The 27660-nt window shown below is 36.3% G+C and overlaps 1 protein-coding gene across 3 annotated transcripts in view; it reads right to left on the bottom strand.

Annotated features, from left to right (window-relative positions):
- The window catches only part of MYEF2 (myelin expression factor 2), a 60044-nt gene that overhangs the window by 24990 nt on the left and 7394 nt on the right, over nt 1–27660 (bottom strand). Inside the window, exons 1-9 of one of the 3 annotated variants that reach the window (XM_005654450.3) lie at nt 16756–17015; nt 10344–10552; nt 9062–9114; nt 7834–7841; nt 7640–7733; nt 3218–3409; nt 2398–2551; nt 1580–1629; nt 1393–1456 (exon numbers count right to left, since the gene is read on the bottom strand). In XM_005654450.3, coding sequence (XP_005654507.1) covers nt 1393–1456; nt 1580–1629; nt 2398–2551; nt 3218–3409; nt 7640–7733; nt 7834–7841; nt 9062–9114; nt 10344–10552; nt 16756–16916 — 985 coding nt within the window. In that variant the 5' untranslated portion in view covers nt 16917–17015. Of the gene's footprint in view, nt 1–1392; nt 1457–1579; nt 1630–2397; nt 2552–3217; nt 3410–7639; nt 7734–7833; nt 7842–9061; nt 9115–10343; nt 10553–16755; nt 17016–27660 lie in introns of those variants that run through there. The other 2 variants (XM_005654449.3, XM_013985472.2) reach the window with 2 other exon arrangements.

Raw genomic sequence — 27660 nt, 5'->3', positions numbered from 1 at the left:
TAAATCCAGCAAAAAAATTCATATAATATTTACAGATATGTAAATGTGTAATCAAATTATTAAAATCTAGATGATAAACACTGTACTCATAAACTGTTTCCTCTAGGTAAAGTATCTGGGGGGATGAGGTAGGGGAGGAGAATCATAACTTTATCTGCAATTTTGTACTTTTTTTTTTTAATTAATTTATTTTTAGAGCTACACCTCCCAGGCTGAATCAGAGCTGTAGCTGCAGGCCTATGCCAGTCACACCAACATGGGATTCGAGCCACATCTGCAACCTACACCACAGCTTGCATCAGTATGGATCCTTAACCCAATGAGTGAGGCCACAACCTCACAGACACTATGTTGGGTTCTCAACTTGCTAAGCTACCACGGAAAATGCCCCAAATTTTATTTTAAAAGAAAAACCACCTAAAACAAATATGGTCTATGATAGCTAGATGAGTAATTCTGTATTTGTCTGTATATTTAAAATATTTTACAATACAAACTTTAATAATAACCAGAGAAAATACAGTAAAATAGTAAGAACAAAAACTAGTAAATACTAGCTTACATGCTACATGCTTACTTTGTGCCAGCACTGTTCTAACTGCTTTAAGCATAATATATATTAACTCATGCAATACTCATGCCAACCCCATGAAGTAGGTACTATTAGCATCCTCATTTTGAGGTGAGGCACTGAGACACAGATGCTAAGTATTTTACGCTGCTGTTTTATAATTCTTTGGAGAACAATTTGATAATGCTGATCAATGAGCATACCTGAGAACCTATATATCTAGTTCAGGATATCTATCTTAAAGAAATAACCAAAAATGTACCAAAGATTTATATATTAAAAAAAAGGGGGGGGGGAGAAAAACTCTATTTGTGATTAAAGGAAAAAAAGTTAAAACATCTACATATACAAAACAGTGAAACAGTAATGGAGCATCTATGATAATTATTACATAGCCAATAAAAAATTTGGAAAGAATTCTAGATGTAAAATAATTTTTATAATCTAATGTTTAAAAGCACAAAATTATTTATATAGTAGTTCTCATCTACATAAAAAATAAACACAGAAGGAAAGACTAGAAGAAAATGTACAAAAATGCTACAATGGAGGTTACTTACAAGTGGTAAAATTATAAGGACTTTCCCCCTCCTCATATATGAGCTTACCAAATTTTTTAGTAAATACTGTTTTTATAATCAGGAAAAACTACAAAAAAAAAAGTGTCACATATTTATCTTCTCATTCTTCCTAATCAATTACGCAAAACCATCCTCATAACTCTTCATACTAAACTGTTGAAAACTTGAAATAAAGAGTTTGCTTAGCATATAAAGTGAAAAAAATGGTCTGTATTATTTCTAATAATCACTTTTACTTACGTGGTAATTGTGGTGTTTTACTATCATGTGAACGGTAGTCTTCATGAGGGACAGATTTGTCATCCTAATTGTAAAAAAGTTTATTACATGGTTAATGTATAACTAAAAAAGAATTATAAAGCAGAAGAGAGCAGATAAAAATATTTAAAGAGGTTGGAGAGTTGAAGAGATAATATAGAGAACGCACCATTTTCACATGCATAGGTCTATCAAACAAAAACTGCCCATTGAACATAGCTGTTGGTTTAGTCAAGGAATGCCAGTTCAGATGACTATAAAATTATATTTGAACACACATTTTAATAATCTTATTTGGTGGCAGATATGTCTAATATTTTAATCAACATCTTTGAATATTTTACTTATTTGTATTAGTCCACATGTTCAAAGAAAAAATTTTAATTCCTTGTTTTATATAGTTTTATTTTATAAAATATCTTTTAATTCACTCATTGAAAAAATAAAAGTAACAAGGCATGTATACATACAATTAGTAGTAGCAGAAAGTGAAATCAGAAAAAGTTCATACCAGTCCTGTACACTATGGTTAGTTCACATTTTAAGAGTGACTTTGGTACTTGGAGAGAGCAAAGGTTTTAGGGCTGGAGACCAAATTATTACTTTTATTTATTTATTTACTTATTTATTTTTGTCTTTTCTAGGGCCGCACCCATGGCATATGGAGTTACCCAGGCTAGGGGTCTAACCGCAGCTGTAGTTGCCAGCCTACGCCAGAGCCACAGCAACGCGGGATCTGAGCCACGTCTGCAACCTACACCACAGCTCACAGCAACGCCAGATCTCCAACCCAGAGTGAGGCCAGGGATCGAACCCACAACCTCGTGGTTCCTAGTTGGATTTGTTAACCACCGAGCCACAAAAGGAACTCCTGGAGACCAAATTCTAACACACATTTCTAAGCTACGCAGCCTTAAATTCCCCCACAAAATAGTATCAAACTTCTTCGACTTTATTAAATAATGCTAAAAATGTAAATCAGGATACAAATTGCTTGAACTGCTTCAATTGCTTGTTCAAAAGTGACTGTGCCCATTCCTCTGCTCTTGCCATCTTTGTCTTCTTTAATATCTGCCCGCTTTACAGTTCCAGCTATGCTGAACACTTCCTTTAGCTTCTTCCAACCAACTTTGAAGTCAAGCTTGATATAAAATGATATAAAGTTACATATTAACCCTTCTCCCCATTAATAACACCAATCTTTTCTAAACTCTCAAAAATACAAAGCACTACAATTCTTATTAAACAGTACATCAATAATATTCAAATAAAAACATCTTAAGTTGTTAAAGATCAATTAAGCTACATTCACTTTGTTCCTTACCCTTAATTTTTTTCTAATGCCCAAAACAGACTCAGAACTGCTTAATCCTATTTTATACATTTGAAACTTCCACAACTATTTCTACTGGGAAATTCAGATTTTAGAAAGTACTGTTGCTATAACTGACTTTCAAAAGCTTAAAACAAATGACAAACCATCACAAATATCAAAGCTAAAGAAAGAAATCCATTTACCAATATGAACAATAGTCACATAACAAGAAAAGTAAATAATTTCAAGAACTGCTTAAGTATAAATTCCACAGTTCTCCTTTTAAAATATCCTAAATATTTGTATTTACACTCCAACCTTATATTTATGGACTTAAATTGGGTTTGCGTTTATAATAGTTACTGCTTCACTTACTTTAGATAACAATCAGCAAAATGTTCTATAAACTTAAAACCCATTCATCTTTAAATAATCTCATGATTAAAACTAGATATCTGAATGGCAAATTTTTAGCATAAAGCTTAAACTTACATTAGCAACAAAAATTGTGGAACCAAGTCTACCAGCCTGCAAATTAGTGATAACCTCAGGAGGAATGTTTGGATTATTGAGAATGGAAGGTGGTAAATTCATCAACCCTGATCCCATATCAGGTACATGTCCTCCTGGAAACGATCCTCCTGTTCGCTGCAATGCCCTACGAGCATTTTCTCCATCAGGATCCTATAACAGACATTGAATGTTAAATGACACTTGATACATCAGTACATCTGTATCACTAAAATAACAACTTCAAATTCTATAGCTGCTATCCCAAATGGCTCAAATTATTGGCCCTCCTGAAGAGTCAGCTTCTTTCTAAAAGCCTGTGGACAAACAAAAGATTTCGGTCTCCAGGGATGTCAATTAAAGACCTTTTCCCAATCACTAAAGTCACTTAAGAACAAGAAATTAGTTTAATTTTGCTCTCATACAAGTATATGGCACATATACATAAATCCGCATAACTCAAAGAGGAACAAATACTGTGACTCTTTTCAAAATGAAGTAATGGTGAATTCTTACCACTAGATGACCAATGAAATGCCAAATTCACACTGATTCAAAGCTTTCAACAGCAGAACATTCTGTTTTAAAACCCAGGAATAGTGGGGTAGAGGGAACTGTTATAATGCATAAATTTCATTTCTGAACAAAACACAATTATCCACCTCACACCTCTTTCCATCCTCAACAATGATTATGATCTGAGATGGAGGAAGAAGGGAGATTAAGAAAGGGTTGTGGGATGGAAATCCTATAAAATTGGATTGTGATGATCATTGTACAGCTACAAATGTAATAAATTCATTAAGAAATTAAAAAAAAAAAAAAAAAAAAAAAGGGAAGGCTAAGTGTCCAAGTGAAGAATGGTACTATACATTGTTTGGTCTTTTTTTTTAAACTCATTAACCTTGTAAGAGAAATACTCTACCTTTAAACAAAACAAAAAAAAGCAAGCTTAAACATATTTCTCACCCATCTCACCAGGTAAGAGTGCAAAAAAACAGAAACCACATAAACACACTGTCAAACTATCGTCTGCAATACCAAATGATTATGATCAATTGTAACCATCAACTCTACTCTGCTGGCCTCAGTCTAGAAATACTAATAAAAAGAAAGTTGGATGACTTTAATAAATTTTCTAGAAAGGCCAGGAGAATAGAAGGTGACGTGAATATAAGAATACAGGTATTATGGCTTCCAAAGCATTTCTTTACCATGAAAAAATAAAAAGAAATACGAAAGCAAAGAAATAAATGTTTTGAAAAATGCTATAAAATTTTGTAGTTAATAAACAATAAATGCTTCAGGTCTAAGGTGTCAAAAATTTGCACAAATACAAAACTTAGAATAGTGGTTACCTATTGGGGAGGAGGAGTTCATAGGAGGGGAGCTGCTTCATGAACTATTAAGACAGAGTATTAGTCCGTAATATCATCACGTTAATAAAGCATATTGCTATACTTCTGATTTTTTACGCATGTCATATAAACATACATACACAAAAATACACACACACATATATCATGTAGAATATATAAAACATGCATAAAATACCACTATGTAAAACTATCTATACAGCATGCTTTTTATTCCCTTTTTTCCCTTAGATGTCATCCTGCCAGTTATTACCTGCTATTGCAGGTAATAAGAGAGGGCCTGTAAAAAGCTAACAACTGTTACTGACCCTCACTTAATTAAATTTAAAAATGCAATTCTAATATGTTAATAAACAGTGCAAATATACTTTTCCCTAGACTCAAACTACTATGTCTCAGCACTGACCCCAGCTACCCATGTGTAAATCAGATAATTTCACAAGAAGGATTTTTAGAGATATTAATCCAAAAAAAGTTAAATGAATTAAAAACACCTCATCATTCAGCTAAGCCAAACTCAACCATTTTTCTCTTTAAGAAGTTAAAAACGAGAGTATTCTATATAAACCTGGATCACATAACTCTACTATAAGGTCTCTGAAACACTATTGAGGATTTACAATGTGCTAAAACTTAAAAAAAACACAAACAACATGGGCTTGGCCTTTAGGATACAATAAACTTTTCATCCCATTAAAAAAAAAAAAAAAAAAGAATTTGTAATGCATGCCTTTTGAAAAGGAGTAAGAAACACCATAAAAAAGCAAGTCATAATCCTCAAAATAATAATTTCCCAAATGACGGCTATTCTACAAATGTCACCCTTATGGGAAATTATTAGGGTATCAACACATTTCTGAACATTGATTCTGGCTTATACATAAAATTTGCCAAATAAATGGCTGGCACAGACTATAACAGTCTAAACTTTCTCTACCAATTCTCTATTTCCTTGTAAAAAATATTAAAAAAAAAAAAAGAAAGAATAAACTCCCAGGGGCAAGTAGAATTAGAAAAACTCAGAAGCTGACTACAATAAACAGATATGGGATACTTGTATATGAGACACTTGCATTTGTTGGCAGCATGGCCTTTAATTTTAAACCATTACCACCTCATATCCAGGAACAAGAGACCAAGGACCAGTAACATTCCTACATTGAACAGGAATAACAACAATCAAAATTATTATTAGAGGAGTTCCCGTCGTGGCGCAGTGGTTAACGAATCCGACTAGGAACCATGAGGTTGCGGGTTCGATCCCTGCCCTTGCTCAGTGGGTTAACGATCCGGCGTTGCTGTGAGCTGTGGTGTAGGTTGCAGACGCGGCTCGGATCCCGTGTTGCTGTGGCTCTGGCATAGGCTGGCAGCTACAGCTCCGATTGGACCCCTAGCCTGGGAACCTCCATATGCCGCGGGAGCGGCCCAAGAAATAGCAAAAAGACAAAAAAAATAAATAAATAAAAAATAAAAATAAAAAATTATCATCAGAGCTAACATTTATTATATTACAATATTTTCAGCATGTGCCAAGTACTTTATAATATCACAATTATAAGAAGCAGATAACTTTTATTAAATGTTTTACATATACTATTAACTCTTTGAGCCCTTATAACACTGTCAGAGAGATCTAGTATTACTCCCATTTTAGTGATAAACAAAGAAATAGAGAGGTTAAGTAATTTGCCCTGAGTCACGCAGATTTTCTGATGTCAAAGGATGAGTTCTTTTAATCCTCATAAATGTATCTCACTTAATACTTATAAAAACCCTATAAATACTAAGTTTAGAGAATAGGTAACATGGCTAGGCACACAGCTAAAAAGCAATAAAGCTGATATTTACAACAATACCATATTAAATTAAACCGTGACTCACAGTACTGCTCTACCACCAATGATCTGCATTCATGTTGGTGGAGACACTTTAAGGTCCCAAAATTATATCCCCTATCCTTTTTCTTTTTTTTTTTTTCTTTGTCTTTTTGCTATTTCTTGGGCCACTCCCGCGGCATATGGAGGTTCCCAGGCTAGGGGTCCAATCAGAGCTGTAGCTGCCGGCCTACGCCAGAGCCACAGCAACACGGGATCCGAGCCACGTCTGCAACCTACACCACAGCTCACGGCAATGCCGGATCGTTAACCCACTGAGCAAGGGCAGGGATCGAACCCACAACCTCATGGTTCCTAGTCGGATTCGTTAACCACTGCGCCACGACGGGAACTTACCTCTGTCCTTTTTTAATATAGACTTTAGCAAGAAATACATGCATAACTTGTCTGCAATCAAACTATTCAGGTAAGATTAACAACATGCACTAAAGAAAGATATGAAAATGACTGCTATTCAAGCTAATCATTTCCAAAGTCAATTACACTTAACTATAAATAGCTTTTTATGTATCTTCTGATCATTCTTTTGTCAACATATTTATCCTGCTACAATTCCATACAAAGAGGACATCTCCATTTTAGGGATTTCCAAGTTCCAGTTATAAATTTCACTGACAGAGTTATAATTTTTCTTAAATGTTAATCTGGCACAGTTTCAGGTTAATTTTATTAAAAGTGAGTATCAATTTTGTTCAAATCCATCAGGTATTTGCATTATTAAGCAAACTTTATCAACTAAAAGAATATCTACAGTATTTCTCAAATCAAACAACACAATCTAAAAACTGAAAATGTCTCTGTCAAAGTTAGCATCTGAACTTTGACATAACTATAAACCAACTATAATGGAAAAAATAATTAAAAAAATAAATATCTGAGTCCTCTAGTTTTTTAAATCATGCACCTCTGATTATAACTTGGAATAAATAAATTATATACAGGATACTTGCTTAAGGGCAAATAGGAAATCATGTATGAGCGAAACTATCATCAATTATATAATGCTTTAATAAGTATCCGTGCTTTAAAAAAAAATGTTATAATCACACAAATAACATTACCAGATGAAAATCCAAAGAAAACATGTTCTTATTTTTAAATCTTTAAATTATTCCCAATATAAGAAAACTTACCTCTTTAATATTCAAGGGTCTTCCACTAAGATCATATTTGTTCATAGTTTCTAGTGCTTTCTTTACAAATTCTTCATCTTTGAATTCAACCACACTTAACAGGGAAAAAATTCACAGGAAATGTTTATGTACTAGGATTTTTTTCCAATCAGAAGCTTAAATTTGACTTAAGATACTTAAAAAAATATTCTTACCCACAACCCTAAATCCAGGTAGATTTGTCAATATATGAAAAAGAAAAAAAGTTTTGGATCAGTAGACGAAGTTAATGACAGATTCTAACTTTTAAATCATTAAAAACAATAAAAAATTCAACCATTTTTTATCTTTTACACTTCCAGAAAGTAATAGGCAAGTGACCTCAAATTTTCTGTAAATTTTTAGATCTATCCATTTACGATTATTAACAAGCAAGGAGCACATTTTTACTTTTCGATGACTCTTCTTTAAAACTAATGTCATCACACAAATTCAATCAAAAGTAACTCAACAAAATAACTGAAGGCTCTCATATACCTATCCTTACGTTGTTACAAATATTTTTAAAAGATATATAGTGACAAATAGCTTTTAATGTAAATTTTTCCATTTTATTAAAATCAAAATAGGAAATATTAATCTAATTTTTAAAGAAGTTCTCTGTTAAAGAACTTTAACACAATTTATGAGCACCCAAGTATAAGTATGTTAAAAAAAAAATCTATGCCGTAGAAACAGATTAGTAGAATAATTTTCTAAATAATTCCTTGTCATTATTAGTGTTCAAAGTCCCATTGGAATGTGATGACAAAGTTTTTTATTTCTTATGCACCCAACCCAACCGGTTTTTGCTAATACAACTAAACACTGCTAAAAGGCTTCCCACTGTATTCTTTACTATATTGCTTTCTGGTTGCTAAAAATCAAAATCTACTATCAACCAATTCCTTCTATGTCAATTTAATCATCAATGTTTTTCATACCAATTGGTCAGAGCACTGCCTCTTATGTAGTCCTGCAGGCTACCAGATTAAGCTCTTCAGTTTAAGTTTCAAACATATATTCTGAATTAACACCTTTAAACTATAGCCTCTCATAGAACTCTTAGGAAATATTATCAGTTCAGTGACTTTTAAAATATCCTTGAAGACATCAAAACACAACAAAAAAAATCCTATATTAAAATCTGTTGGCTAAGAAGCATTACCTTAGAGCATTAGAAAAGTGAATGCCCTTTATGAGCATTTACAAAACCCTTCCCTTCAAGGCAGCTAGCTTGGTTTGTATAAGTGTCAGACTTGCTAGTATAAAGCCTCAAATCTTGCATAATAGAGTAAAACAAAATGAAACTTAAGTTTCCAAAAACTGGTACAAGTATTATACAAAAAGTAAACTGCTGAGGAACTTTTAAACCTCAAGCAGATTATTGCCCACAGCACTTACCCTTGATTTTCCTTCCGCATCCTTAAAGAGCTCCACGTATGTAACCTCACCAACTACATAAGACATACAAAAGGAAGATACCAAGAAACAATACATTTAAACACCAATATCTTGCTTTACTGCACACCTGTGCACAACTCTACAGAAAAGCACCTATTATTCACCAACAATCAAAACCAGACCAACATACCTCCTATCAATGGCTATGAAAATTTAACTAATTTTCAGAAATGTACATCATCCACATTCTCTGAAAAAGCTAACAACCATATTAACCTAATTCATGCTACAGATCATGTTTTGGCCAGCATGATATAGTTGGTGAACAAATGCACATATACATACAAATAGTCCCTTAGCCTATCATATTAAAAACATCAACATTAGCACTTTTCAAATAACTTTGGTCGCCTACACACAACAGCTGTTTTAAGGTGACTTTCTACCTGAATGTCTTCAATCATGTTTGCCATCAGTAAACTAAATTTACAAGTCATGCTTCACAGCAAGCCACACACTTTCTAAATAAAGTCAATGAATAAAACCAATCAAATAGTTGTCACCTTACAACAGATACACCAATGCAAATTTTTTTTTTTTTATTAGAAGAGATCAGCCTCAAAACCAAGTACATAATTTGCAGGACTGTTGAAACTCCATTTTTCAGAGATAACAAAACTAACTTTTACAAGATCAAGTATTAAAATTATTTTTCCCCAAAGCCAACCATGTATATAAAATGAAGGTTTTCAGGTTATTCTGGAAACAAAACTGCAACAGCAGTAACGCAATTTTAATATAGAACTGCAGAGACAGCATCATGGCATTCATGACAATGCAAACAAAATGAATTCCACAGCCAGATTCCAGACTCCACCAAGATAATAACAAAGCAGCTTTTGGAAAAAAAAATCAGACCTTATTATTCATACTTTAACCCGCTAAATGTATTGCTTATCTAATGCAAAAGTCCTTTAAAAATCTAAAAAAACTTCAACTAGACAAAACAATCACTTTAACAAAATTCTTGGTGGCATGCATATACTGGCTCACTACTACCCCACTAAAATGGCAAGGATAAAATAACTTCATTTATCTATACTACCTTGTAATGAAATTATGTCATGGGAAAGAAGAGGAAAAGATTAATTTATGAGTCAAGAAATAAACAAAAATCAATTCTCTGACTCTGCATGGCTAAGAGGTATAAAAAAAGTTTGCTTAGCTCCCTCCCCATTCTATATGAAGATTATCCAACAAGGGGTTTATCAAAAATAGTTACCTTTTTCTCTCATTAGATCTTTAATGGCTTGCCACTTCATATCGTATGGGATGTTGCTAATAAAAACCCTGTTACGATTTGGACCCTTCTTTTCTCCAGTGCCTGAATTCTTGTCTTTTGAATAAGGATGAAATCTATTGGCTTTCTTATTTCCCATAGATTTTTCTTTTAATTCAGATTTCTCTTCTTTGACTGGTTCATCATTCTCCCTATGAATCAAAAACAAAAAGAAAACCTCAGGGGTGCTTCTAATAATGGCAGTCTACATTAAATAAATATTTCATATCTATCACTTCACAAAATTCTCCCCTAAATTAGACCTCAGCAAAGCAGCTTGAGAGTAGGCCTACTGGCTTTAAAATCACTCAGTGCCTTCAAAGCAAGGATCTAAACATATCACCAAATTTCTCATTTAACAGTCCTCTTTTTTTCCTTATTAAATAGCTGCAGCACCCAAACAATCACCCAGCTTTTCTCATCATATTATGTAATAAATGTTACTAGAACCTAACAAAGGAGGAAAGTGGGTGATTTTATTCCTAGGGTATACTAAAACTGCCACTTTAATGGAAAATTAACTTTCTGGGCCTCACTGAGAACTAACTAAAAAAATAATATATAAAATGATACCCCGAAAAAGTTCATCTCTTAAAGGTTAATGGTTTCCTCCCAGAACTTTCCTACTCCACTGCTTAAAGCATAATTAAAACACGTAACATCAGTAATCTGGTTGGTTAGGAGTGATCAGGTCATGTGAAAACTGGCTTCTGTCACCTATGTTTATGAGTTTTAAAAGGAAAGCAGGAGTTCCTGTCGTGGCTCAGAGGAAATGAATCTGACTAGCGTCCATGAGGACACAGGTTCGATCCCTGGCCTTGCTCAGTAGGTTAAGGATCCAGTGTTGCCATGAGCCGTGGTGTAGGTCGCAGATGTGGCTTGCATTCCATGTTGCCGTAACTGTGGTGTAGGCCAACAACTACAGTTTGGATATGACCCCTAGCCTGAGAACCTCCATATGACATGGGTACAGCCCTAAAAAGACAAAAAAAGAAAAACAGTTATATCCATACACTCCCATATGACTCTCATGATTTTTGTCTATTCCCACTTGTGATCAACATAGAAAGTTGATAAGGTATCCACTTCTTTTCATGCACAATATTTTCTGTGTTTTAACCTATAAACTAAGATAGGGTGCTTTACAGAATCATGCTATTTTTATTACAAGTATTACCTGTAATGGCAGAATGGGATAAAGAAGGGAAGCAGTAAATAAATGCAACATGAACCAGAATTTCCTAAATCTACTTTTAGTTGTTTCTGTTGGTTTTTTTTTTTTTTTTTTTTGCTTTTCAGGGCTGCACCCTCGGCATATGGAGGTTCCAGCCTAAGGGTCAAATCGGAGCTATAGCCACCAGCCTATGTCACAGCCTCAGCAATGCTGGATCCCTAACCCACTGAGCGAGGCCAGGGATCGAACCCGTCACCTCGTGGTTCCTAGTCGGAGTGTTTCTGCTGCACCACGATGGGAACTCCTCATAAATCTACTTTTTTTTTTTGCCCTAACAGGAAAAAAATACATAATTTATAAGATTGTAATCACATTACAAACTATATGATACTATCACCCAAGCATCTATAACATGTAAGAAACACACTTAAAGTAAATCCTAAAGGCAAAAATCTGTATATACATTTTTAAAATGCAGTTTACGGAGTTCCCGTCGTGGTGCAGTGGTTAACGAATCCGACTAGGAACCATGAGGTTGCGGGTTCGATCCCTGCCCTTGCTCAGTGGGTTAACGATCCGGCATTGCCGTGAGCTGTGGTCTAGGTTGCAGACGCGGCTCGGATCCCGCGTTGCTGTGGCTCTGGAGTAGGCTGGCAGCTACAGCTCTGATTCGACCCCTAGCCTGGGAACCTCCATATGCCGCGGGAGCGGCCCAAGAAATAGCAAAAAGACAAAAAAATAAATAAATAAAATAAAATGCAGTTTACTTTTCAAAAGTAATCTTTTTTAATAGAAGTAACAATAGATTTAAGTTTCTAATTACTCTAGTGAACTAATTGTTTTTTATTATTTTTTTATTTTTTTTAGGGCCACACCCATGGCATATGGAGGTTCCCAGGCTAGGGGCTGAATTGGAGCTGTAGCTGCCGACCTATGCCACAGCCACAGCAACACGAGATCCGAGCCGTGTCTTCAACCTACACCACAGCTCATGGCAATGCCATTGAGAGACCAGGGATCGAACCTGCAACCTCATGGCTCCTAGTCAGATTCATTTCCACTGCACCACAATGGGAACTCCTACTCTAGTGAATTTAAAGCTATTTAATTAAAACTGATTTTAAAGCACTTTTTCACAAACATATACTACGAAAAATCTCTGGGAATGATATCTAAGAACTTAAATCTTTTAAAGCTTCCTGGATTATTCTGACAACCAACCAGGTTTCATAACCTAGGCTCTATATTATATTCTAAGCCAAGTGCCTGTGGGAAACTATATACTGCAGTGCTCCACACACACCTCTTATTGCAGTCTCTTGTTCTATGATATATTGAACTTTTCAAACATTACTTTTCTGGGTGGGTAACAACACAGCCATAAATATAGTATACAGAACTCTATGAGAACAAAAACTATCTGCATTGGTATCAGCATCACCTACCATGGCAACATGTACTTGACAAAGTTAACTTTTGAATGAATAATTAGTCAATTAAAAACTCATATTCATCTGAGTGCAGATGATGCTACTGTCTGCGAGAAAAACTGCTAAAATCAAGGAAGACACATCAGGACCAAACATACTTTGCCACCTTTTCAGACCTTGGAGCACCTCCACTATCAAATACCTTCCCTCACCAGAAATGGCACAGCCTGGAAGTGCTGGTCTCAACTGTCCAACTCTAGCAAACACCTACCTGTCTGAACAGAGTGGCACTCCTATAAATGGCAGCAAGCAGTCAAAAGGCACAGAGGCCTTTCCTCTGGTTTCTGGATACAGTAGATACAAGAACAAACCCTTCTTTGTAATCCCCTCAAGAACCTATTTACATAGTAGGCTGAATTCAATGTTTTTAAGATAACTAAGTTTCCATATAGGTGAGCAGACATCTATATAGTCTCTGGCCAAACACCTCTTCCCCTGCCTATTCCTGAATGAAACCAACTGTACAAAATGCCAAAAGTACTAAGCACTCGCTATGTTCTTTTATTTTTACATGGACATTGTAAGCTGTCAACAATCTGACAATTTTATTAAAAGCAGTAGTGTTATATAGAATATGTTCCTTAAAATACTACTCAAGGGATGACCAGAGGGAGAGATTTCTTTGAGTTTTTCCTGGTTAGTAGCAACTTAAAGATACTGCTAAAATGCTCATCTACAATGCATTAATAAAGATTATCTGTGGAAGATAGGTCTGATTATTGAGAAACTAAGCCATAAACACTTAAATTCTGAGCTCATTTTCTATGTCAAAATATACTACAGGAGAGACAGTAAAGAAATATGTGAAAATTCTTAGGGAAATGATGCTACTTATCAAATACTGGCACTATATCCAAAATTCCATGTAATAATCCCTAAACTATTCATCTAAGAAATCCTGCTTTTAATGTACTTGATATCAAGACTACGATGATTCTAAGTCACAAAAACACCATCTATTCTTTCTGGGGGGGGGGGGGACATGGGGTGGGGGCACTCCCGTGGCATACAGAAATTCCAGGGCCAGGGATCAAACCCACACCACAACAGCCACCAGGGCTGCTACAGTGACAACACAGGATCCTTAACCCACTGAGCCAGAGAACTCCAAGCCCAGTCCCATTCTTTACTTCTTAAAAAAATAAAAAAATAAATAAAAAATACTACTCTACTTCAAACACTACAACTTGTACCAATGCTTGATATTTTATATAAGTACGACATTAACTCTCAATGTCCACCTACTCCAAGGGTTACTTAGTCACACATGGATAATGAAGAGTTATAATATATTTTCACATTCACTTAAGAAATGGGAAACATGTTGAATTTGTCAAAAGATGTGAACATGCCAAGTAAGTCCTCTGTATATGAGTTTCATGATCACATAAGTTCACCCTGCATTTCTTAAGTGTTTACTGGCACTTTTTAAATACAAGGACTTGGGGATACAAAGATGAGTAAGACATAGTTGTTTCCTTCTTCAATTACTATGGATTAACCTTGGCAAAAATCATTTCAGTCTTGATGACAAGCAGCAGCACACTGCTCACTTTTGGGGGAAGGGGGCATTGAGCCCAGGGCATGCAGAAATTCCTGGGCCAGGGTTGGACCCCGAGCCACAGCAGTGACCTGAGCCACAGCAGTGGAAATGCTGGATCCTTAACCCACTGAGCCACCAGGGAACTCTGCATACTGTTCACTTCTAACCAATACATATTTTAAGACAACATATGGCAATTTTTATCATCTCTATGAGTTTTTATCATTAAAATATATGGTAAATTAACTCGAAGTTTATGCATTGAGTTGTTAACTACTCCAGTCAGTGTACAGGGTCAAAAAAATGTTGTTAGATTGATGCCAAGTAAATGTCCCTAGTTATTCAGTGTGAGTGACCCGTGCTGAACTGTATATGTTCTTAAGGAATAGACAGTACAAGAAACCCCTGCTAGTAAATTGGTCTCTTTACTCAACTTTGGGGAAAAGAAGGGAGAGAGATAAATTATAAGCAATATGAAAAGATTCTGCATTTGTATTTATTGGTAATATTTCTTAATTTCTTCACCTTATATTTTTTCTTTCTCCAATCAGAAGTGAAAGGGATTTTTTTCCAACCTGTTTTCTCCTGTCTAGTAAACCCCAATGAGACTTTAAAAGGGATTAGTGACTTTTAGATCTTATGGAGGTTTAGATACCAGCTTTACCTATACCAACACTATTATATTAATCATACCCAAGTATAGTAGGGTTTCTCTCCATAACGCAAGGCTGTATTTTTTGTTTGGGAGGACAGGATGGCAGGCTCACATTTAAATGTAAACAAAAAGCACGCATTTTAAGTTTATCATTCCACTGTTTTTCATTTATATTTATATTGCCAAATCCCTGAAAGCTCACGTTTTGGCAGGCAGGGTAGAAGTGCTTCACTCACTTTTTGGTTCTTCAGTTACTGAGTTGCACCACATTCCACCTAGAAACAAACTCCACTGAGGTCAAATCTCATATACTCACACCTCAGTTTTGCCTCGAAGATGCTACCAATCCTATTCAAACCCAAACAAGAGCAAGAGTGTCATAACAGAGCTGGAAGACCTACCTTATCTGCAATCAACCCTTAAACAGACTGGTCCAGGTCTTACATAGTTTTCCAAACATTCTTATACAAAAGAAAAGTAAGAATGACATTTACCTTTCCTATTTTAGTGTAAGTATTATGTTCACTACTTTCTACTGAAGCATAATTGAGAGAAGGAAAAGTATGTTTTCACTAAATTACTAACATACTTTCAATATCAGGTTTAAAGAGCTGGGCATATGCAAATAAATGCGACTTCATATACCCCTTTATAACAAGAACAAAGGGGAGTGCAGCATTTCCCTTTAACTAGAAATCATTTTGGATTCGAGTTGACTACGTTCTTTACTGGCACTGGTGACACCTGCAATTTTAAAAAGTAGTGAATTTTCTTCAAATAAAAAAATCTTATTTTATCATTTTACCAAAATTAAGATTCTATTATGATGCATTGAGGGTTTTCTTAAATAGCCTGCACCGCTGACAAACACGGGGAGGGAGTGGGGGTGCGGTGCTGGACATCACAGCTACCTTTTTAATGTACCTCTTACCAATTCAAGGGTAACACAATGGATTCAGTCTCACAGCATATTACTAAACTTCCTCTTGGTATATATCAGTTAAGAAATGAACACATACTTTAGAAAAGAAAAAACAACATAACAGAGAACTCATAAAGCTCAGAATGAGGCCGGGGAGATGGAGGCGATATTCCTTTTACAAACGTTCACGGTGGTTAAGAGGAAATGGTCCGATGATGTCATCCCTAGTTACTCCCTAGTGATGAACACTAACTACTGGCCTTTAAAAGAGGGACCGTCTTCCTGCAAACCGTGGCGACCGCCGAGCTCGGCTTCAAAGTCGGGGAGAGGGGGGTGCTCGCTGTCTGGGACCTGAAGCAGGGGAGGGAGCGCCGACCCCGAGGCCCGCAACCAGGCTCTCCTGGTTGGGGCGGGCGGGGAGGGCCCGGGAGCCAGCCGGCTGCACCTGCATCTCCCGCCGCCCACGGCACGGGGAGCGGTCAACCCCACCAAGGCTCAGCCCGGCTTTGGACCCGCTAGGCCCACTTCCCGCCCCCCACCTCGTCCCGGTCCCCGGAGAAAAAGACAATACATTTTAACGCCATTGGAGCTGCTGCTGTGCTGTGGCGGCTGTTTCTCCTGCTCCGGCGGGTGAGGTTCTCGCCGGAGCTGGCCAGGCGACTCCGTGGGCTGCTGATGCGAGCTGTCGTCGCCTGCGGCTCTAAGCGCTTCGGGCTTGTCGGCGTCCGCCATCCCGCAGCCGCGGCCTCCGCCTCGGCCGCCTACGCTGAGAGGCTCCGAGCGCGACAATGGCGGCGGCCGGGAAAGCGGTAACGGATCCCGATTTGAAAAGGCCCCGAGCGCTCAGTTGCCCGGATCTCGCGAGAGCCGATCTGGGCTGGGAGACTGGGAGATGGTGCGAGCTGGGGGATGGGGGAGCGAGTAGGGGGAGTGAGTGGGAGGGGATGGGAGGGGAGGGAAGGGGTGATGGGTCAGGACTGCCACTGCAGGCGCAGTAGACCCTGCTCCAGCCTGAGGTGGGTTTGACTTGTCCAGAAGCCCTTGGTGGGGCACTGTTCCGACCACCAGCCTCTCTGTCTCTTGGCACCCAATGGGGTCTTCGCTTAGAAAAGTCGGCTCTGGGTGTTAGAAATCCCTAGAGCTCTGAAACCCAAACTATTTTAATCATTCCATGCAGGGGCAGTTTAAATTAGAGAAGCAGACACCGTTGTGCATCTTTAAAAACTTCTGCAAATCTTCAGACTCCCCTTAGAAATCCTTTGAAAACTGCAAATAAATCACTTGCAACTTCAATGCATAGGCACTCTGGATATTCAATAAATAGTTATTGATGACTGGTTGCAATTCACCACAATGAATGGCTTTGAATTTCTTTGAGTTGGGTTGTTCTTGAGATTAAGGCTTTCCTTAGAAGTCAGGTATGAGCTTATAAAAAGAAGACTAGAGTTTTTAATTCTCCAGGCAGGAATCAATGACGAGAATCCATGCTTTTCATAAAAAATATAGTAGATTGGCTAATAATGGTCATTTTGCTTTTTGGTTGTGTTTATTATATGCTGATGGAAATTATATTTGACTCAAACAAATTTAATTACCTTATGGGGTTTTAAAATATAGTCACAGATTTGTTTTCCTCTAAGTATTAAAAAGAAACCCATTGAACTTAACTCCTAACCTGAGAGTACTATAATAATATTTCACATTGAAATAATCTTTTTCAGCTGAAAAGTTCAAAGACTTTACCAAACCTTTCTTTTCATAAAGAGACAAATATGTATGATTTATAGGCTTTGCGGAATATCACGCACACATTAGCAATACAGCTAGAACTAATACTCAGGGAACATATAATTTCCTCAATTTCCCCTATTCTTTGACATTTCAGTGTGTAGGTTTCTGCCCTCAAGTAAAATATGCCACAAAACATCCAGTCCTACACCAGAAGAGTTGAGCTACTTCATTAAACACGCACGCTTAAACATCAGAACAATTTTATTCATGATGAGCACACTTGGTAAAATACTGCTTTTTAGGGTGCTACTGACATTATTTCATAAATACAACACAAGCTATTGTAGTTCCTGCATAAATTGATTTTTCTCAGTCAATCCCCCAAAATTTAGCATTTGGAGTAGGAGAAAGGGCATTGAATTTTGACACCAAAAAATCTGGTTTAGAACCCTAGATCAGCCACTTTCTGCCTGTAACTCCTTGGGCAAGTCACTTAACTTCTCAATCTTTCCATAATATATAAGGATAATAATAATTAACTAGCAAGATTAAGATGAAGATTAAAAGAGAGCATGTTATGTAGGGCAGAGCTCTATATGAATATAAAGTAGTAGTACAAATCTCTCTGCTATGTCTACCTTTCTAGGCTGGGCAGGATTTTAGTCAAAGAGAAGTCAGGTGATTTTCCCATAGAACTGAATTGTAAGTACTTTCAAAACATTCATCACTCTGTTATTCTTCACTGTTGTTGAATTTAAGATAAAAATTTAACCCTGCAGTCTCTAATATAGTATACTCTTGCAAAATCTTTCATTAGGTTCAATTTTATACTTTTAGGAGGACTTCATGCTTAAAACAGAGTAGTAGGCACATGAGGAATCATTGCCTCATGAGGAATCAATCAATCATTCATGAGGAATCCAAAAATGAGTACAGCCTATTCTGGGAGAGAACAGTTCTAAAAAGCACTATTTAAGGGCTGTAATAGAGATAAATGTGAAGTATAATTAAAAGTTTATTTACAAAAACAGGAAGCTGTCCTGCATATTGTAGTGTGATAATTAAAACATTCAATTAAAATATTTATCTTGACCACTGAGTTTTTTGGCACTCCTTAAATGTTGTGCCAAAGACAAAACCTCCCTTACTGTACTGTAGCCCTGGTCCTGATAAATGCATAAAGGGAAGAGGTTAATTTCTATAAGGGAAATCAATGAGAGCTTCAAAAAAGAGCTGAATCTCAAAATACGGAGAGAGTTGGGGCAGCTTCTAAAGAGAAAATGATTAATATTATTACATCTGACTATTCTGTAAATTGATCTTTCCCCATCTCTTGCTACTAATATTGTACTTGACCTTAGCTAAACCTGCAAAAAAATTTTAATTTACTAACATCCTGTTGCTATATTCCATTTCTATATTTTCCTTCCTTCTTTCCTTTACTTTTTTTTCAGTCCATATACACATGCTGAAAAATTATTGAGTAATGCTTTAGCTTGTATCCTCTCACAATTCCTACTGCAAAATTCACCCTTTGCAATTGCACAAAATGTATACCTGGTATAACCTCACATAACCACCCAGTTTTCTTTTTTACAAATTAAAGTGTATGTGTTTACATGTGTTTGTGATAGAGTAAAAGAAGGAGGGAGGAGAAGAGGGGAGGGAGAGATTGAAAGAAAGAACCATTATACATATCTGGAAAATTAACCCTAAAATTCCAAAATATCTTCAATTAATACTTTAATATGTGTTTCATTTAGAAATTGTACTCACCAGCTAGTAACAGGACTAGAAATAATACTGTCTTAAAAAAGATCAAACTTGTTATTCTCTTAAGTAAAAACAGTGCAGAGGGAGGTATCCCAGAGCAGGATAGTAGCTCCAAAATTATCATGGACTCTAGTTCCTTCTGTCTTAACCTTTCACCATCCTGGTGTGTGGCTAACATTCTTAAGGCCACCCCATGGCCCAAGATGACTACTGGAGCTATAAGGTATCTTTTCCACACTGGGGGCCAGAAGCCATTCGAAAAAGAAGGATGCTGGAGTTCACATCTTGGCTCAGTGGTTAACGAATCCGACTAGGAACCATGAGTTTGAGGGTTTGATCCCTGGCCTTGCTCAGTGGGTTAGCGATCCGGCGTTGCCCTGAGCTGTGGTGTAGGTTGCAGATGCGGCTCGAATCTGGCGTTGCTGTGGCTGTGGTGTAGGCCGGCAGCTACAGCTCCGATTGGAACCCTAGCCTGGGAACCTCTATATGCTGCAAGAGCGGCCCTAGAAAAGGCAAAAAGACAAAAAAAAGAAAAAGAGAGAGAGAGAGAGATAAAGGAAGGAAGGAAGGAAGGAAGAAAAGAAAGAAAGAAAGAAAGAAAGAAAGAAAGAAAGAAAGAAAGAAAATAAGAAAGAAAGGATCCTGTCCAGAAGTCTCACACAACACTTTCACTCATGGGTCAGAACTTAGTCACATGACACACCCAGCTGTAGGTAGGTTGACAAATAATTTTTTAAGAGGGCTCACTGCCTAGGGTTCTGCTACTAAAGAGCAACTACAATGTGATCATCCTTTTAATTCGCCTTTAAGACTTGCAAGTAAAGGCCAATAATATGAAGTCAAAAAAAAGTATAGTATGATTTTTACAAAATTAAATGGCTGGATTTTAAGCCAGTAAATCTCCAAACTTTAGATAATTATAATTAAAAAGGAATTTATAACTTTAAAAAATACTAAAAATTGTATTTGAAATCCATATATAGTGCTGTACTTAAAAAAAAGTGGATGTGGACTTTCCATCGTGGCTTAGCAGAAATGAATCTATTATCCATGAGGATGCAGGTTTGATCCCTGGCCTCGCTCAGGGTTAAGGATCCAGCGTTGCTGTGATCTGTGGTGTATGCTGCAAACGTGGCTGGGATCTGGCATTGCTGTTGCTGTGGTGAAGGCCAGTGGCTACAGCTCAGATTCACCTCCTAGCCTGGGAACTTCCATATATGGCCCTAAAAAGACCAAAAAAAAAGGGGGGGGGATGTTATCATGAGGAGAAAAAGTGTAGATTTATTGTGACAATTAACCCCATACTATTCTCCCTCTCTCCCTCTCTCTCTCTACTTAGTTTCAAAGTCTATTTTTTAGCATTTACCATTTTAAAAACACATACTGAAGAAAGTTCTCTACTAGCCAAAAGAATTTTAGAATTAGGGCAATCATCTGAATAATCCAAGCAGAAATTCTACTTTCACCTCAATTATTCAAATAATTCAGATAATACCAGGAGTCTTGCTTGAATTCCTTAGATAATTGTTTCATTTTTCTAATTCACAATTCTAGGGTCATTGCCCATTAACAGATTAACTTTTGATTTTTGTAAGCAATATTGGGATGATTTTTTTTCTGTTAGGCTAAAGACTCCTGCAATTCCCAGGTATTTGTATGAGTTTCAATCTGTATTCATTTTCTAATTTCTTAACTTAAATCACTCTACCTTTTCCTCAATCTCAGCCCAGTAACTCCATTAAAAGGAGGATTAGAAGAGCAAATTTCTAAGAGCTCTGTCCTGCTTCCCTTCCCTCCCTTCCCTTCCCTCCCTCCTCCTTAATAATTCCATGAATTAGGCTCCCTCTATCCAAAGCCATGAACAGTGTAGGGTAATATTTTTAACTATTCTAAATTTGGTATCCTAACTCCAAGAGTATTAGTGAAAATGATTACTTTAAACAAATATTGTTTTTAATTTAAATAATTACCCTTTTTAGCAATATTACTCTCAATTTCCAATTACAACATTTAGAAGGGAAAATACATTTCTTAGAAATGAAAGTTTCAATCCACATGCTGTCCTGCATATTTTATTTTATTTTATTTTATTTTTAGGGCCATACCTACAGCATATGGACATTCCCAGGCTAGGGGTCTAATCGGAGCTATAGCTGCCAGCCTACACTACAGCCACAGCAACGCAGGATCCAAGCCATGTCTGTGACCTACACCACAGCTCATGGCAGTGCTGGATCCCACTGAGGGAGACCAGGGATCAAACCTGCATCCTCAGAGATACTAGTCAGATTTGTTTCCACTGCGCCACAACAGGAACTCCTGTCTGCATATTTAAAGATAATCCTATAAATGGTGATGATAGAACTAATAACTAACATAATCCATATTTCTCTTCTTTTTCGATAATGGAAATTTATTTAAGATGACTGTGAGTATTGCTAAAAGTCCATACTTCATAGCCTCGCTTGCCACTGTGCATGGCCACATGATTATGTTCTGGCCACTAAGATAAACACAAATGTGAGAAGTGAGTAGGAAGTTACTTAGAAGAAACTGGCTTAACGGAAGAATGGCCTTTTTGTTCTCTCTAGCCTCCTCCTGCTGACAGCTTGGAATGGAGAAATAATGTCTGTAGCAATAGCATCAATGATAGACCCTGAAGTGATCCTGTGATGGAAGCTATCTTCTAAGGATGGTAGAACAGGAAAATACAATTAGGGTCTCTGATTATCCCATTAAGTCACAGTAACAACTGTAACAACCCTCACATTCCTACCCCAAGTTTGTTTTCAGTAAAAGGAAATAAACTTCTGCCCTGACCAATTTGCTATTATACACAGCTAAACTTAATCTTGATGGTCATTATTTTTTATTTTAATAACCAGTTTACTTCGATAGTTTATTCTATACTGTGGTCACACAAACACAGCTTAAAAAAAATCTCCTCCCCCTCCCCAGGACATCATTTACATTGGTTTTTATTTGTTCCTTTTCTGTATGCAGTAGAACATACGTTTCCTGCCTGATAGCCATTCTCTCTTTTTTCTTATTGACAGAACCACAATTTTGCCTAGTAGCAATATGCCCAGCTAAAATACTGGGAGTGGCCATAGAACACAATTCTAAGAAGTTGCAAAGATAGATACACTTGGATTCTAGAAGGATCATTTCTAGTAAGTTTTTTTGCCTTCCTTTCTGTGAGGCTAGAGGGTGGAGTATCCCTGTGAAACCATGAGGTAACAGGTTTGAGGATAAAAGTCAACAAGCTAAGGATGACAAATCAGAAAAATTGGGATCTGAAATACTAATGATCTCACAGAGCCATTGCATAAGCCCTAGACTCCTATACCCAAACACCCTGTTTGAGGAAAAAAAGAACCTCCACTATCTTTAGGCAGTACATTGGATTTCAGTTACCTCAGGTTCATGTACATAATCCAAAAATTCTACCCTTTTGCAATCCTTTATAATCCTTACAGCATTCCTTATGCCTGTTTATGAGCCCAGTTTTTTTGAGTAGTATGCAAATATGTTATATTTTTTCCATGGTGTATTACAGAATGGTAGGCTGAAGTGATTTCATGTCATTATATTTCAACTCACAAACTGTTTAAACATGCTAAAAATATATATGTATATATGTACATCTATAAATTTATATATGTATACAAACAAAATTTCCCATGGTTTTCAGTACTTTATTCATTAATCAGTCAGGAAAAGAAATGAAGAGTTTGATTCAGTTGTAGATATTTCACACAGGATCTAATGCACAAAGACATAGAGGTTTACATAATAATTAGTAGAGCCGATGGAGTAAAGCTCTAGGAGCTATTGCTAGGGTTTGAAAAATTAGGAACAATAGGAATCATGGGAACCAATGATCTTTGTTTCATGTGGCAGCAGATAAGTCTCAAAACTTTCTTATGCCCAGAAGCTGCTGGCATAATATGTCATCTGTGTTTGCCAATACCTACAAGGTTATTGCTGCTGAGATGAGTGGTTTCTCCTCTTTATTCTCTTAAACTTTTTTTTTTAAAACAGTGCCTCTCATTAGTAGAATTTATGTTGGAATACCACTGGCCACAGAGTGTGAGAAATGTCTCATACAAGGGAGAGCTTAGAAAGGTGAGGATGATGCTGAGTATCAGTAAGTAATATTTAGCACAGTGTCTAAATCATTAAGTACATGTTCTGAGGTACACCCAAAACATAGAAAAGAATCACTATAGTTATTTGTTCATTCATCCATTCATTCATTGTATGGATGGAATCTCTGCACTTCCAAATAAGATTAAATATGTAAAAACACTTGTAATTTATGTTTTTCTATTCCATTAAAAAACCCCAATTGTGAGCTCCCCAAGGTATCATTCATATTACTAAGGATGCATGGCAGTACTGTCAGCATATAGTCCCAAAGCCTTGAGGAAATACAGGCTTGCATAAGTGTGTGTTTACTTCAATCTTGATTTCTGCATTTGGATTCCTAATATTTCTGGAAACTAGTGTTCAAAAACGTTTCTGAAAAATTATACCTTATTCTTCATGACTGTTTATTGCTTTGAACATCATCTTAAGTCTAGGAACAGTTATATAAGAATTACTGTGTATATAGAATACTATGTAAAAAATATTAAAATTAATCAGTACACAAAACATTAGGTTTATAAAGCCTTCCTGCTAAAATCTGGAACAAGATAAGGATGCCCACTCTCACCACCTTTATTCAACATAGTATTCAAAGTCCTAGCCACAGCAATCAGACAAACAAAAGAAATAAAATGTATCCAAACTGGAAGAGAAGAGGTAAAATTGTCATTGTATACAGATGGCATGATACTATATACAGAAAATCCTAAAGACTCCACACAAAAACTACTCCAAGTAACTGATCAATGAATTCAGCAAAGTAGCAGAATACAAGGTTAACATTCAGTAATTGGTGGCATTTCTGAATACTAACAATTAAATATTAGAAAAGGAATACAAAAATACAATACTTTTTAAAATCACCCCCCCAAATTAAATATCTAGGAATAAACATGACCAAGGAGATGAAACACTTTTATGCTGAAAACTGTAAAACATTAATCAAGGAAATTAAAGAGGATTCAAAGAAATGGAAAGATTTCCATGCTCCTGAATTGGAAGAATTAATTTGTTAAAAATGGCCATACTATCCAAAGCAATCTACATTTTTAATGTGATCCCTAGAAAATTATCCATGACATTTTTCATAGAACTAAAACAAACAATCCAAAAATGTATGTGGAACCACAAAAGACCCAGAATTGCCAAGGCAATCCTAAGGGGGGAGAAAACAAGCAGGAGGCATAACTCTCCCAGAATTCAAGACAATACTACAAAGCTACAGTAACCAAGATGGTGTGACCTGACCCCCTTGCTGTACAGTGGGAAAATAAAAAAAAAAAAAAAAAAAAAAAAAAGATGGTGTGGTACTGATTCAAAAACAGATATATGGACCAATAGAACAGAATAGAGAAACCAGAAATAATCCCAGACACCTAAGGTCAATTACTCTTCAACAAAGGAGGCAAGAACATAAAATGGGAAAAAGACAGTCTCTTCAGCAACTCTTCAGCAAGGAAAACTGGATAGCTGCATGTAAATCAATGAATTTAGAACAAATTCCCACACCATGCACAAAAATAAACTCAAAATTGCTTAAAGATTTAAACATAACACAAGACACCATAAAACTCCTAGAAGAAAACATAGGCAAAACATTCTCTGACATCAACCATACAAATGTTTTCTTGGGTCAGTCTTCCAAGACAATAGAAATAAAAACAAAAATAAACCAATGGGACCTAATCAAAACTACAAGCTTCTAAGAAAAAAGGAAAGCATAAAAAAGAAAAAAAGGGAGTTCCCGTCGTGGCGCAGTGGTTAACGAATCCGACTAGGAACTATGAGGTTGTGGATTCAATCCCTGCCCTTGCTCAGTGGGTTAACGATCCGGTGTTGCCGTGAGCTGTGGTGTAGGTTGCAGACGCGGCTCAGATCCTGCGTTGCTGCGGCTCTGGCATAGGCCGGTGGCTACAGCTCCGATTCAACCCCTAGCCTGGGAACCTCCATATGCCATGGGAGCGGCCCAAAGAAATAGAAAAAAAGACAAAAAAGAAAAAAAAAAAAAAGAAAAAAAAAAACCTACAGAATGGGAGACCGTAGTTGCAAATGATACAGCTGACAAGGGATTAATCTCCAAAATATATAAACAACTCATACAACTCAACAGCAAAAAACAAAAGAAAACAAAACAGTCCAATCGAAAAATGGGCAGAAAACTTAAAATAGACATTTCTCCAAAGAAGACATATGGATGGCCAATAGGCACATGAAAAATGCTTGACATCACCAATTATTAGAGAAATGCAATCAAAACCACAGTGAGGTACCACCTCACACCAGTGAGAATGGCTATCATTAATATGTCTACAAATAACAAATGCTAGAGAGGGTATGGTGAAAAAGGAACTTTCCTACACTGTTGGTGGGAATGTTAATTGGTACAAATACTATGGAAAACAGTATGGAGGTACCTCAGAAAATTAAATGTAGAACTACCACATGATCCATCAATCCCACTCCTGAGCAAATATCAAAACAAAACTGCAATTCGAAAAGATATATGCACCTCTATATTCATTGCAGCACTATTCACAATAGCCAAGACATGAAAACAACCTAAATGTCCATTGACAGATGAGTGGATTAAGAAGATGTGATACATATAGACAATGGAATACTACTCAACCATAAAAAAGAACAACACAATGCCATTTGCAGCAACATGGATGGAACAAGTGATTCTCATACCAAGTTAAGTGAGTCAAAGAAAGGCAGATAACCTATGATATCATTTACATGTGAAATCTAAAATATGGCACAGATGAACCTATCTACAGAACAGAAACAACAGACTCACAGATGTAGAGAACAGACTTGTGGTTGCCAAGGGGAGTGGGAGTGAGTGGGATGGACTGGGAGTTTGGGGTTAAATGATGCAAACTATTGCATTTAGAATGGATGAGGTCTTGCTCTATAGCATAGGGAACTCTCCAATCACTTGTGATAGAACATGATGAAAGATAATATGAGAAACAGAGTGTGTATAGATATATGACTGGGTCACTTTACTGTATAGCAGAAATTGACAGAACAATGTAAATGAACAATCATCAAAATTTTAAAAAAACATTAGTTTTATACTTTCTTTTTAAAATCTTCATAGTTTTAAGTATTGTTTTGTATAATAGCCACTAGTTTCAACTTATTTTATAGCAATTTTTATGTAGTATTGTGATAAGGTCACTTTGTAGGCCTTTCCAATCTTACTAAACACACATTTAGTTTAGTTTTGCTAATGAGAGGTGTGATGTTAGTTTGGCTAGCTTAGTTTTAGAATTCTGATATCAAAATACAGTGTTTCTTCTTTAACAAAATATGCATTCCTGAAAACAAAAACAAGAACAAATACTCATGTCCACTACAAAATCACTCCCTAAAAATATGTGGCAACTTAAGAAAATGAAAAGACAAATTCATAGTAGGATAAAATCTTTGCAAACCCTATATCTAAGAGCTATATTTCAAAACTGTACAAAGAACTCTTAAAATTGAAAGATAAAAAGAAAAGCCATCCAACTAAAATGTAGGAAACAATCTGAAGAGACACCTCATCCAAGAAGATATAATGATGTAAAAATCAGCATAAGATATTCAACATCTTCTGTCATAAGACAATTAAAAATGAAAATGACACTGTGATACCACTGCATAGCTATTAGAATGGCTAAAATACAAAATACTAACAATGCTAAATGCTGATAAGAAATGTGAAACAACAGGAATTCTCATTTGTTGCTGATGGAAATACAAAATGGTACAGCTACTTTGAAAGACAGAATCGTAGCTTCTTAAAAAGCTAAACATACCTACGATACAA

Source organism: Sus scrofa, chromosome 1 (assembly GCF_000003025.6).
Source record: "Sus scrofa isolate TJ Tabasco breed Duroc chromosome 1, Sscrofa11.1, whole genome shotgun sequence".
Taxonomy (NCBI): Eukaryota; Metazoa; Chordata; class Mammalia; order Artiodactyla; family Suidae; genus Sus; species Sus scrofa.
The sequence above is the reverse complement of the archived record's forward strand: the minus strand, read 5'-3'. Positions and strand labels throughout refer to the sequence as shown.